The following is a 14726-nucleotide window of genomic DNA, read 5'->3' on the forward strand; positions in this document are numbered from 1 at the left end:
GCTCCAATGTGATTTGGAGTGAGTGGGCAAATGCGTGGCAGATGGATAATTCTGAGGTTATCCACTTTGGTTGCAAAAACAGAAAGGCAGATTATTATCTGATTGGTGATAGATTGGGAAAGCGGGAGGTGCAACGAGACCTGGGTGTCCTCGTACACCAGTCACTGAAAGCAAGCATTCAGATACAGCAAGCAATTAGGAAGGTGAATGGTATGTTGGCCTTCATTGCAAGAGGATTTGAGTACAGGAGCAAGGATGTCTTACTGCAGTTATACAGGGCCTTGGTGAGACCTCATCTGGAGTATTGTGTGCGGTTTTGGTCTCCTTATCTGAGGAAGGATTTTCTTGCCATGGAGGGAGTGCAAAGAAGATTTACTAGGCTGATTCCTGGGATGGCAGGACTGATGTATGAGGAGAGTGCTGTTAGGAAGGGAGTTCCAGGATTTTGACCCAATGACAGTGAAGGAACGGTGATATAGTTCCAAGTCAGGAGGGTGTGTAACTTGGAGGGGAACTTGCAGGTTGTGGTGTCCCATGCGTTTGCTGCCCTTGTCCTTCTAGTTGGTAGAAGTCACGGGTTTGGAAGGTACTGTCTAAGGAGCCTGAGTGGGCTGCTGCAGTGCATCTTGTAGATGGTACACACTGCTGCCACTGTGCGTCGGTGGTGGAGGGAGTGAATGTTTTTGGATGGTGTGCCAATCAAGCGGGCTGCTTTTTCCTGGATGATGTCGAGCTTCTTGAGTTGTTGGAGCTGCACCCATCCAGGCAAATGGAAAGTATTCCATCACACTTCTGACTTGTAGATGGTGGACAGGCTTTGGGGAGTCAGGAGGTGAGTTACTTGCTGCAGGATTCCTAGCCTCTGACCTGCTGTTGTAGCCACAGTATTTATATAGCTACTCCAGTACTGTTTCTGGTCAATGGTAACCCCTAGGATGTTGTTAGTGGGAGATTCAGCGATCATAATGCCATTGAATGTCAAGGGGAGATGGTTAGATGCTCTCTTGTTGGAGATGGTCATTGCCTGGCACTTGTGTGGCGTGAATGTTACTTGCTACTTATCAGCTCAAGACTTGATATTGTCCAGGTCTTGCTGCATTTCGACACAGACTGCTTCAGTATGTGAGGAGTCGTGAATGGTGCTGAATATTGTGCAATCATCAGCGAATATCCTCACTTCTGACCTTATGATTGAAGGAAGATCATTGACGAAACATTTGAAGATGGTTGGGCCTAGAACACTACCCTGAGGAACTCCTGCAGTGATGTCCTGGAGCTGAGGTGATTGACCTCCAACAACCACAACCATCTTCCTTTGCGCTAGGTATGACTCCAACCAGCGGTCAGTTTTCCCCCGATTCCCATTGACTTCAGTTTTGCAAGGGATCCTTGATGCCATACTTGGTCAAATGCTGCCTTAATGTCAAGGGCAGTCACTCTCACTTCACCTCTTGAGTCCAGCTCTTTTGTCCATGTTTGAACCAAGGCCATAATGAGGTCAGGAGATAAGTGGCCCTGGCGGAACCCAAACTGAGCGTCACTGAGCAGTTTATTGCTAAGCAAGTGCTGCTTGATAGCACTGTCGATGACACCTTCCATCACTGTACTGATGATTGAGAGTAGATTGATGAGGTGGTAATTGGCTGGGTTGGACTTGTCCTGCTTTCTGTGTACAGAACATACCTGGGCAATTTTCCATATTGCGGGTAGATGCCAGTGTTGTAGCTGTACTGGAACAGCTTGGCTAGGGGCGCAGCAAGTTCTGGAGCACAGGTCTTCAGTACTATTGCTGGAATATTGTCAGGGCCCATAGCCTTTGCAGTATCCAGTGCCTTCAGTTGTTTCTTGATATTACCTGGAATTAATCAAATTGGCTGAAGTCTGGCATCTGTGATGCTGGGGACTTCAGGAGGAGGCCGAGATGGATCATCAACTCGGCATTTCTGGCTGAAGATTGTTGCAAATGTTTCAGGCTTATCTTTTGCACTGATGTGCTGGGCTCCCCCATGATTGAGGATGGGGATATTTGTGGAGCCACCTCCTCCAGTTAGTTGTTTTATTGTCCATTCACGGCTGGATGTGGCAGTTGATTATGGGATCACTTAGCTCTGTCTATCGCATGCTGCTTACACAGTTTGGCACTCAAGTAGTCCTGTGTTGTAGCTTCACCAGGTTGATACATCATTTTGAGGTATGCCTGGTGCTGCTCCTGGTATGCCCTCCTGCACTCTTCATTGAACCAGGATTGGTCTCCTGGCTTGATGGTAACAGTAGAGTGGGGAATATGCCGGGCCATGAGGTTACAGATTGTGGTTGAGTACAATTCTGCTGCTGCTGATGGCCCCCAGTGCCTCATGGATGCCCAGTTTTGCACTGCGAGATCTGTTCCAAATCTATCCCATTTAGCACGGTGGTAGTGCCACACAACATGATGGAGGGTATCCTCAATGTGAAGGCGGGACTTCCTCTCCACAAGGACTGTGGGGTGGTCCTACCAATATTGTCAAGAACAAATGCATCTGTGGCAGGCAGATTGGTGAGGACAAGGTCAAGTACGTTATTCCCTCTTGTTGGTTCCCTCACCACCTGCCACATACTCAGTCTAGCAGCTTTGTCCTTTAGGACTTGGCCAGCCCGGTCAGTAGTGGTGCTACCGAGGGGAAGCTAAAAACATGGTGTTGTAAAAATGAAACCTTGTTACGGCCAAACCAGGAAATGGCTGAGAGGGGAGCCCTAGACCCCTTCCTCACTTGGTCGTAACAATATCTTGGAGAAATTACACACAGGTCATTTATGGATCACTAAATGTAGAGCAAGAGCCATAAACTAAGTATGGTGGCCGAGGATAGCAAAAGATATCGAAGAAATGGTATCCAGATGCTTCCCATGTGCTACTATCAGACTGAAGGTGAAAGAGCCACTTTTGCCATTTTCGTTTCTGTCCAGACCATAGGAGCATCTAGGAATGGACCTCTTTGAGCATAAAGGGAAGATGTTCCTTATTGTCGTTGACTATTACTCGCTATGCGTTGAAGTTAAGCTACTACTTGGCCAGAGTTCAGAGGCTGTGGTCAAACCTTTAAGAGAATTTTTTGTTACATGTGGCATTCCATATCTGACAATGGGCTGCAATTTGCGAAAGAAAGTTTCAAAGAGTTTACTGAAACATACGGATTTGTTCATGTCACCAGTTCAGCGAGGTGCCCTTAGGCCAATGGAGAGTTGTATGAACTGTGAAGACGTTATTGAAGAAAATCGAAGATTTTCAACTGACACTATTAAGCTATCAACCAATTCAGAATGGTTTAGCCCCATGTTGAATTATTAATGAGAAGAAGGTTGAAGACACAACTTTCTATTCTCCCCATTAAACTAAAGCCACGAATTAGTGAAGACTTTGAAAAAAGTGAAGGAGACAGAGGATAGAGAGTGGTTAATTCAAGCTGAGAATTATGATAGAGGCTACAGAATGAGAAATCTGTCAGACATCCAACCAGGAGAATTGGAATGGGTCAAAGACAAGAACAGATACGGAGAAGTGATAGAGAAATCACCATATCCAAGATCATATGTTGTCCAGACTGACCAGGGGATGTTGAGAAAGAACATTGGTACCAGTTCCACAGAAGAAACAAATTGAAGAAATGCAAAAGAATCAGTCATCAGTGCAAGTTGATGAACCGGTGATATGACAATTAGCAGACAACCCAGACAGCACAGTTCGCAGACGACACGAAAATTGCTGGTAAATAGTGAGGAGGAAAGCCTTAGATTACAGGACGATATAGATGGCTGGTAAGATGGGCGGAGCAGTGGCAAATGGAGTTTAATCCTGAGAGGTGTGAGGTGATGCACTTTGGGAGGTCTAACAAGGCAATGGAATATAAAATGGATGGTAGGACCCTAGGGAGTACAGAGGGTCAGAGGGACCTTGGGGTGCTTGTCCATAGATCACTGAATGTAGCACAGGTAGATAAGGTGGTTAGGAAGGCTTACGGGATACTTGCCTTTATTAGCTGAGGCATAGAATATAAGAGCAGGGAGGTTATGATGGAACTGTATAAAACACTGGTTAGGCCACAGTTGGAGTACTGTGTACAGTTCTGGTCGCCACACTACAGGAAGGATGTGACTGCAATGGAGAGGGTGCAGAGGAGATTCACCAGGATGTTACCTGGGCTGGAGTATTTCAGTTATGAAGACAGACTAGATAGGCTGGGGTTGTTTTCCTTGGAGTGGAGAAGGCTGAGGGGGGACCTGATTGAGGTATACAAAATTACGAGGGGCATTGATAGGATAGATAGGAAGAAACTTTTTCCCTTAGCAGAGGGGTCAATAACTAGGGGGCATAGATTTAAGGTAAGGGGCAGGAGGTTTAGACGGGAGTTGAGGAGGAATTTTTTCACCCAGAGGGTGGTTGAAATCTGGAACACACTGCCTGAAGGGGTGGTAGAGGCAGGAACACTCACGACATTCAAGAAATATTTAGATGAGCACTTGAAATGCCATAACATACAAGGCTATGGGCCAAGTGCGGGGAAATGGCATTACTTAGGACAGGTGCTTGATGGTTGGTGCAGGCGCGTTGGGCCAAAGGGCCTGTGCTGTAAAACTCTATGAATCTATGGCTCAACTGAGAAAAGAGCATTGGAATCATCAAATAGTTCCACTCAAATACAAGAAATTGAACAGGAAGAACTAAGAGACTCTAAACCCCAAAGATCTTCAAGTGAAAGGAGGACACGTAGCAGCAGAGTTGTGAAAACGCAATAGCGTTACTTAACCTGATGAATGAAGTCAGAGACTTGAAGGATGCAGTATAATGTGTTGTAGGTTGTTGCTAGGTAGGTATGTAAATAGATTGTAAGCATCATTACAGGATGTGATGTCACAGAATGTACAGAGCATATTGTCAGTATTGTAATGGCAACCATAGCTAATAGACTTATTAGCTCCAGTTACCTTAACCCACAGACGAATATCTTTATTCTGTACAAAGAGTATAGTAACCTTGATACTACAAAAATTGCCTGGCCGCAGGACCATAGTGTTAGACCGTTATGCTGGCTGGTTGCGGGGAATTGCGGGCTTGCCCACCTCTGGTCCTGTCTCCGCATCCCATCAAACATTCAGCCCATTAACTCTGTTTCACTTCTCACAAATACTGCCTGACCTACTGAGTATTTCTAGCATTTTTCGGTTTTATTCCAGATCTCCAGCAGCATTTTCCTTTTGCATTACGTTAAAATTGTCCCACTGTTATTTAGAAAGAGAGGAATGGACATGATGTATGAATATACAAAAGGTTGGGTTCAGCAGAAAACGTTCGTGAACCTCTGCCTGTTGATATGGGGGGTGTTTCAGTGCATCCATTGGTTGTTTTTATGTGAAGGAATTTTGACCTTTAATAATCCATTAAATGCAAAATGATGGAAATTGTGTAAATTAATACACAAAACAAATTACAAATCGCTTCATACGTGGATACCTTCAATAAAAAAATACTGACTACAATATTCCTGAAGCTAAGGCTGAACCAAATGCAGATGACAGAACTACCTTGACTGATCAGCTGGCGGAGCTCTGCTACTTCCCTGCACTGCCTGCCCTGGGTCACTGAACTTAGGTCGTTCTTCAATTGTGGGCGGGCTCTGGACATTTGATTGGGTCCTGCTCCTGTCCATCAGCCGCGATGACCCCCTCACCTGGAAATGACGTCATGAAAAGTGGTGCCTCGCGCTCGGGTGGGCGGGTCTGTGCCTAGGATGAGCTTTTGATTGGTCGGACCCATCCCTCGTCACCCGTTGCCAAGGCGCTGTTGACATCACGTGGCCGCGGCTCTCCAATAGTGAGCAAATGAGGCCTCGCGCGCGTTGGGCGCCAAGCGATGTGGCTGTGACTGGATGTGTGGAGAATCTGAGGGGAGAGCAGCCCTTGTGGCAGTGGGGTAAGGAGCTGAGGGGCCGGCGGTAATCGTGGGTAACTTGCTCCGTATAGCTGGGAGACAGAGCGGGACAGACAGACGGTAGGAGGGAGGCCGGCCGGCCGCTCCACCACAGAGCAACAAGGCCGAGTGGGCCCTGGAAATCAACAGCTTCCCTGGAAACGGTATCTGTCCGTCTCCTTCCCCTCTCCGGGCCAGCGGTAGAAATGGTCCCAGGCCGCTTCCCGGAGGAGTTGTAGTACCTGCAAGGAATAATACTGGTTGGAATAATGCCGCCTTATCTCAACCCTAGGATGTGTTGTCGTTGCCTGGTTTGCCGAATGCATCAAGATCTGTTTTTGTACCTGTGAAGTTTCCCCTGACAATCGCAGGTTCTTGTGATGGAATGACATCTCTGAAATTATACTTGGTGGTTAGCAGTAGTATGTCGTGCGGGTGTATGTAGTCCGAGTAAAGAAAGACTCCATACGGAGACCGCAGGAATGAGATGTATGTATAATGTAGATATAATCACAATAGAAATCGGAGCAAAGCTTAAGAATAATGACACATGCATATCTTTGTACTCCACCTGGTGAATTACAGGACAAAGAACTTCTGTAAACTGCAAAATCAAGTGGTCTGAAGTGTTTGTATGTTATAATGATGAGTCTATAAGAGACCACAATCATTGTATATCTATGTGACATTATTAAAACATAAGTTTTTGTTATGATTTGAGGTTTTTTATCTTTGCAATTACAGTTAGCCTGTATTTACATCACATACTGTTACTGTAACGGTAATGAATAGAGTGTTATTCATTCTTCAAGTATTCCATGTCCCATGTTGAGTTGTGTGGTGCCTTTTATATTAGCTATGAGAATGAGCTAAGATGGTTGAAAAGCCAGGTAGGCAGAATACAATCTGGGATATCATGGTAGTTTGAGCTTGGTTGGTGAGGATTTGTTATTATAAATGGGTGTGGGTTCCTTACACATGAGCAGAAGTGTGATTTGGATCAGCTGAGCTCAGGAACATTTAGTAGCCTGAACTGACTTGACAATATGAGTTAGAGCTGGAATGACCATGTGTCAATTGGGGAAAGGGCGTGGTGTTAGCCAGAATAGGGAAAGATACATTGATTGGAGCATCAACAGAAGTCACCCAATGGTTGTGCTGAGGTGTGAAGAAAACTTGCTTGTATGCCAGAATATAGTAGCTTCTGAGTTCTTAGGTATTTCACTGTAGAGATTTTCCAAAGCTTGCTTTTTATAGGAAAGAATTAGCATTATACTCCCTTGACGCTTTGAACAAACTTTCAAAGCAAATTGTGTCACACCAAGAGTGATTTATTAGTAGATATTTTTGTAACCATTTCAAGGCATGGATCTTTGGAGTGAAAATGATGTAAAATGGTGCAAACTATTATTTAAATATCAATTCTGAAATCACTAGTAATCTAGCCAATTTGGTCATGATACCCTAATGTACACACAGCTATTGGACAGGGGCACAAACATTATTGCGGTAATAAAATGCTGGTATTTACTGTGCTTTATATATATTTTGACTAGATCATGGATTCTGAGTTATAGAATCTAAGTTGAATTTATGAACTTTAATTCTGTAATTTACAGCCACATTAATAAGTTTTAATGCAGAAAATATTGTATTCATTTATATTTTAAACCACCAATACTCACAGATAAATGCACCAATTGGCAACCTACATGATTTAATAAGATCAATATTTTGTGCAATTCAAAGTAAATCTGTAGTAGCAGTAACATTATCTACAATTTGAGTGGGTGCTTTTGCTGGACAAACCATTTCTTGATGATCTGTGTTCTCTCCTGGAGAATGCTTGTACTTTAAGGAACACGGAGTGTTTCCAGTCTTGTTCTCTTTGAATATTATAGGAAATATGTTAAGCTACAAGGATGGGTGTAGTTTTTTTTACAGTGGCTTTCTATGTTTTTATATAATTGCACTTTGTGTTTGTTTACTGGAGCTATCATTTTCATCTTGTGCACCAAAAGTGTTTATGTTGAAAGTGAACAGCAGAAACAGTCCAGAGTATCATACAAATACACCTCAACGTTTGCTTGTTCCAAAAAGGTACACAATTGTTGCTAAAAACATTTTGCAGAAATACTTCTATATAGACCATAAAATATTGTTAGGAATAATTAAAATTTCTAATCAAAGTACAACCTCCATCAGAGATGTTTTCATGTCTGAGATCAGTCGACTTGAGCAACATTGAGAGGAGCTTTCTATCTGTTCTGATGAGTAGGATTTTATTTTAAGTCAATGTATGTTTTAATAAACTCTCTCAGAAGATCCCTTCTTAGATTAAAAAATATACATTGGGCTGCTGTTGTTGATGATGATGTGTTTCCATCCAAGGCAGTTTGTGCTGAAGTTTGGGGAACAGCTGTGGTGACGTAGCGAGCAAAGTTCAGAGAGGGAGAGGAGTGAGAGTGGAGTTGGTGACATTTGTGTTCTGGATTAAAAGCTGTCGAGGTGCTGGCGAGAGGGAAGCAGCGTGTCTTTGCCCGGCTCTGGTGGGGTTGAAAGATGGCATGAGTTTGAGAAGTCTGTAGTTGCCGGTGTATATTTTTCTGTGTTGCTGATTTCCTTGTGCCGAAAGGAGTTGAAGCCCGAGAGAAGAGGGGAGTGAGAGTCGGGGAGAAAAATAACAGCCACTTTCTGAAGCTGGAAATATGAACCTTTGGTCGCTGAGACCCCGCACGAACAGGCCGTGCCCATGGTGAGGAAGAAGAAGACAGTCTCGGCTGCCGAGGACCGCCAGAATGGGTAGGAGAAGGAGGGAAAGCCGCTTTTCTCAGGGTTTAGCTTGGCGGAGAGTGGGGAGGTTTCAGCTGCTCCCGGCCGACATGTCGCGGGTTTGGAGTGAAGCTCAAGGGGAAGGAGGAAGACATTAACACTGCCAGAAACTCCGGCTGTATCAACCCAAATAACACCCAGAGTAGAAAAAAACCCTTTCATCCTCCGGCTGGTTCAGGGATCCAGCTTCAGGACCCCAACCTGGCCGAGAAGAAGCAGATTTTCAGCGGGTGGTTGCGGGACAGCGATCGGGGGATCAGGAGAAAAACAACGGCGGCCATGTTGAATAAAAATGTTTACAGCTGCAAGTTGTGAGGGTTCAAAAATGTGGAAATATATATGCTTTTAAAGATGTATTTGACTGATTTTTGCCTTGTTTTGTGTTCCCCAGAATGACGGCGAAATGTGTGGATGTGAGTAGCGATGAAGGGCTGAGGCGATTGTGTAAAAGGTCTGGGGAAGAGGAGAGTGCTGAAGGAGATGGGGAGAGTGAAGAAGGAGGCAGCAGCTCTCAACACAACACAAAGAGAGAAGATCCATCAGCAGTTGCCACAAGCCCAGATCAACATCATTTCTTAAGATCCAGTGTCAGGCCTCCCAGCAAGAGGTTAAGGAAAGATTCATCTGCTTCGAATGGATCCAGTGGCTTCCAGAACAATAAAGGAAAAGGTAAAATGATGGCTCTTGCTATTAAGGTTTGGTGGCATCACACACATTGCAGTCCTCTGTGGGTGAAACAGGTATGTGCCTGGCTGTTTCAAAGAATCCCTTTCCCTGTGTGTAATATTCCAAAGAGTTTTTTAAAGATTGAAAGTAGTTTTAAATATTAATTCATACATTACATGCAAATATGCGACCAGCAGTTATTGTAACCTTCCCTTAGCTCACTGCCTTGCACTGGAAGCCACTTAAGGAATAACATTTAATCCTCTTCACAGGAACAGCTATATTCTAGTTTGTTTGTTCTAATTCCCAAGAATATAACCTACCTATATACATGTCCTTTACATTTGAAGTATACACAGTAGTAGTGCATCACAGCACATAGCTTGCTTTTCCAGTGGAACAGCAGACCAAGTCCAAAGTATAATTTGAACAAGAGGCTGATATACGAACAGTAGACACCAGGATACTGGTGTCACTTACTGTAATTTTTATTCGTCCTACTGTTCCACAGTGGTGTATTTTTCATATATAATCCCCATTCAGTGCAGTGTCACAAATCTGGATGCTGTTCACATGTGCAATCTTGAAGTACATACTATATCATAGTCTTAGCTAATGAGTCAGTGGGTATTACACTTAAATAGTGGATAATAGATTTTCCTGTATTTTGTTAACGGAATTGTTAATTGTAATACCATTACTTTTAGTTCCTTCATTACTATACTCCTCTCCTACACAAAACATTTTTATCACTCAGTATTCTGACAATTATATAGTCATTTAACTTGTGAAAAAATAAATTGATTATGCAGTGTAACAATGACTGCGAATAAACCTTAAGGATTTTTTTGTACACAACTCGAGCTTTTTCAGATCCATGAAATCATTTGCATTTAATTTACTTTCTAACTCGCTGCCGGCCAGCTGTTAAACTGTGCATAATGGTCTTTCATCAAACACGCAATTACATTATACAGATATAGTTCATTATGCTGATTTCCATATTGCTTCATTTGCAACTCAGGGACTACTATGCTGCGGTGTATTCTAGTAGAATATCACTGCAGCTCAGGGTTATGTAATTTAGAGAACATTTGTTTCTGGTTCTGAAATGAATTGCAATTTAATACAAGTGTAGCAGCCTACAACTTCAATTAGAGCAATAGTTAGGTGTTTAACTGAAGAGCAGCTGAGTATTTATTAACCATACAGCAGTCTTTTAAGTGATGGACTAAGTTGTTGCATTGTCTTCAGTCATCTGAGTTTGAACACCTGAAGCATCCCAACGTGATTGTTTATAATTTCATTGTTTTTGTGGAAATTTACTTCAGGGTGTTGAGCTCCAGAAAGCTTGTTATGGAAGGATAATGATGGAGCCTATATTTACATACGAACATATGAATTAGGAGCAGGAATAGGCCACTAGGCCCCTCGAGCCTGTTCTGCCATTCGATAAGTTCATGGCTGAATTGATTTTTTCACATTACCACCTACCCCCGATAACCTTTCACCCCCCTGCTTATCGAGAATCTATCTACCTCTGCCTTAAACATATTCAAAGACTCTTTCACATTTATTGTGCATAATAAAAGGATTACAAACATGTAACTCACTCTTCCAGTCCCAGTGAGTGTCTGCTTTTAAGTGCTCAACTAAAATTCCAATTAACTCCCTTTACCTGCATATAATCACCCAATTAACATATTTCCATCTTTCTATTGCAATGCAGCTTAGATTAATATGCTCAAATATTTCAAAATAAATTCCATATTATGCACAAAGTATTAACATACTCAAAGAATATTTCAAAATAAATTAAATGCCATTTTGGGCGCAAAGTTTTTTTTTTACATTGAGAGGCGCCCCTCATCCAGCAATTTCTCAGCATTTGCATTTCTTTTTGTGGAATAATCGGATAGCTGATGACTTGCATCTACTCATTTAAGTTTGGAGATTTCCTTTCTCTCCAGCATGTGTTTCAATCCAGCGAGATCAATACGTAGTCTTTTCTCACTCACACTTTTTGTAGAGTGTACATTGTCCCACAAAGAACGATTATCCACATAACATTCAATGGGTATCCTATCTTCTGGATGACCCATGTTCAGAATTTCATACAAAATATTTGACAAATAGAATCCCATGTCCACTGCCTCCACAAGACCCAGTGTTTCCACAGCTAACGTGCTTTTAACAACCTGTTTTATTTTCTTAGCCTCCCAAGCTAAAAGGACAACATTTCCTATTTTCACCCATCAGAAATATTATGAAGCCAGCTGCACTCGAATACCCATCAGCAAGGTTAGCATGTGAAGCATCACTAAAAATTATTAGCTTCATGTTCTTTGGGTCACCTAAGGATGGGAACTTCAGTCCACATTTCTCCAGGTTTAATTTTTTTCAAGGTTTTATTTGCCCTTAAAACATTCTCAACTTTTGGATGTCATGGTGCTTAACTCCAGCACATCAAAACTAACATCAGGCCTGGTCTGAGAGCCCAACCAGTTTAATTGACCCACCAGGCTTCGCAATTGCTCAATCTCTGCTTTAGATAGGTCATCACAGAAAGATGATGATCTAACACGATTAATTGGGATGGGAGTAAAACTCTCTAAATAGGATTGTTGATTCAAACTTATTCAGCTTAATAACTAAACCAATATATTTAAAGGTCTCGCAAGCCTGACTCCCAATCTTTAAATTCTGCCTTAATCTTAATAACATATTTCTCAAAATCCACAGTACCACCCAATAGGAAATCATCAACGTGCATCATGATGCCTGAAAGTTTCCCTTTATGATACCAATAAAGCATCGCAGGATTTGCTTTTAGTTGAACACAACCAATTTTCAACAAAACAGATCTCACCGAGAAATACCACACCCTGGAAGCATCATTAAGGCCATTGACGCATTTGCTCAGTTTCCATAACTTTCCTTCTGTATCTGCTGCCTGTTTAGGTGGTTTCAGATACATTTCTCTCTGAAAAGTATCACCTTGCAGAAATGCAGCCTTCATGCCAATGGATTTACATTTCCATGAATATGTGTCCAAAAGAGCCAAAAAGATTTTCAAGATTACTTTTCCAGCTGTGGGAGAGTCCACTCTAACATCGGTATCCCCCAATCGCTCTTCAAAACCCCTCGCAACTAACCTCGCTTTAGCCTTATAAGTTCCATCGGGAAGGACTTTTTAAGTACAAATCCATCTATGTGACAAGGCTGGCTGTCCCCTATCTGGTACCTCAGAATTGACTCCAAACTCTCTCCAACTCTCTAATTCCTTATGTTTTGCTTCTCTTATTGGTTTATCCTCAAGTCTATTGCCAGCCACTAAAATTTCATGGTCATGAGGACTTCGGCTTCTAGTTCTATTCCGAGACTGCCCTCTAGCCTTCGTTTCATTGTGGAATCTGTTCATAATATGGCCTCTGTTAGCACTTTGATGTCTTTCGGATCTACTGCTAGAAGAGCTCCCTCACTTTTTATCGGCGGCTCTTTCTCCAGTGCGTGATTGCTTCCTTACTCAAGAGTCACTTCCTGACCCACTATCAAAACTTGCACTGTGCTTTCTTACCCTCCACTCTTTCACCCCATTCTGCCAGTCCATGGCTCTGGCTTCTTGGCCATCATCTTGAACATTTAACCAATATTTAAACTTGCATGTAGATTTTCCTGCACGCCCCACAATTGTCGCATCCTTCCATTTGCCAGACCACTCTGGAATATATGTCACCCGAGTACCTACTTGAGGCAATTGGCCTTTGGATGCAATAGCTCTTTCCTGAGCATCATGATCGGTTACATTACTATCCACCTCATGATCTACCAGTGCTTCAGGACCTTCATCACAAAACACATGAGTATTCGAGGTACAAGGTGCCTCTGTTCCCTCTATCAGCTGCTTGGATTCTGAGATTTTTTAATTAATCCTGATTAATCTTAAAGAATGAACCCTAACAGTTTGATTTCCATGCTTGATAACTACTGACTTACCATCATGACCGATTACTAGGGCCCTTCCATTCCCTATGGCCCTGTCTTTTATAATAGACCAAATCTCCTGAACTAAATTCCGCCTCAGAGCTCTGCGAATTTTCTCAGAGACCTCAGCCTTGATGAAAGCCTGACTCCTTGCATGTAAAGTATTCAAATGTGTAGAAAAAAAAAACTGTAGTACCTTCTCGAGCAGGAGGACTGTTGCACAGTACAGAAGGCAATTTGGGATTCCGCCCATAGACCAATTGAATGGGACTATATCCTCTAACCATCTGAAATAAATTTGTCGCATGAATCGCCCATGCCAGTGCAGTTGTCAACTTGCAGTTTGGCTGGTCAGCCAAGATTTTATGTAACATTTCATCAACCACTGTGTGATTCCTTTCACAAAGCCCATTGTTGAAAAGACTTTCAGCTGCAGTATTTGTAACTGTAATGGTCATGTTGTCACACATATAATTCGTCATCGGCAAATTCCCCTCCATTATCAGTCAGAAACTTAGCTGTGTCCCAAGCCCAGTCCCTATCTATTTCTCCATAATTTTGTCTATAATTGCCCTTTTATCCTTACTATTTATTATAGAAAGACTAAATCTAGTTGCTAGGTCTATAAAATGTAAAATGAAAATATTCTTGTCTTTGTCCCATATCTTTAAATCCATGGCAACTACCTCATTAAAGTCACATGTCAATGGAAGGCTGACAATAGGTGTCAGATGGTGGTCCTCCGATACTTTTTACAAATCTCACACTTTTCACTAATTTCTATTGTCTTCATATACTCTCCATCAATCACACCTGCATCTTTTAGTAGGGTTTTTAATCTTCGACAAGAAGGGTGAGCAAATTGCCTGTGCAACTTTAAAACAGTTTGCCTTTTATCTTTCTGATTTGTAACGCCTGAAGCCATCAACACTTCTCTAACACTCTGATTGGAAATATCAGGTTTTGTTAAGGGGATACAGTAATGCTCTGACTGAGAAAATTGCAAATTCACTGGCTTCCCAAAACAATTGCCTTATCATGCTCCATATCAAGTTTCATCTGTGCCTTTTTCATTGAAGGCTTACTCGATGTTGTTGCTGCCATAGTCCCAAAGGACCACAGGCATCTCTCCAATTTGAATGAGACAGTTGGTGATGTATAGCTTGTGGGTCACCACTCCATAAGCATGGGGCAAGGCGAGGAGGCAGGCCTACCACATCCGGTACGGGGATTGAACCTGCTCTGTTGGCGTCTTTTTGCATCACGCACTAGCCTTCTAGCCAAATGAGCTTACTCGAGT

At 42.6% G+C, this 14726-nt stretch overlaps 1 protein-coding gene across 6 annotated transcripts in view; it reads left to right on the top strand.

Annotated features, from left to right (window-relative positions):
* The first annotated feature begins 5841 nt into the window (after positions 1–5841).
* Positions 5842–14726, top strand: part of cramp1 (cramped chromatin regulator homolog 1) — a 109766-nt gene continuing 100881 nt past the window's right edge. For 3 of the 6 annotated variants that reach the window (XM_068056346.1, XM_068056349.1, XM_068056351.1), the window contains exons 1-2: positions 8397–8746; positions 9168–9445. In XM_068056346.1, coding sequence (XP_067912447.1) covers positions 8697–8746; positions 9168–9445 — 328 coding nt within the window. In that variant the 5' untranslated portion in view covers positions 8397–8696. Of the gene's footprint in view, positions 5948–8396; positions 8747–9167; positions 9446–14726 lie in introns of those variants that run through there. The other 3 variants (XM_068056347.1, XM_068056350.1, XM_068056348.1) reach the window with 2 other exon arrangements.

Source organism: Heterodontus francisci, chromosome 24 (genome assembly GCF_036365525.1).
Source record: "Heterodontus francisci isolate sHetFra1 chromosome 24, sHetFra1.hap1, whole genome shotgun sequence".
NCBI classification, from domain to species: Eukaryota; Metazoa; Chordata; class Chondrichthyes; order Heterodontiformes; family Heterodontidae; genus Heterodontus; species Heterodontus francisci.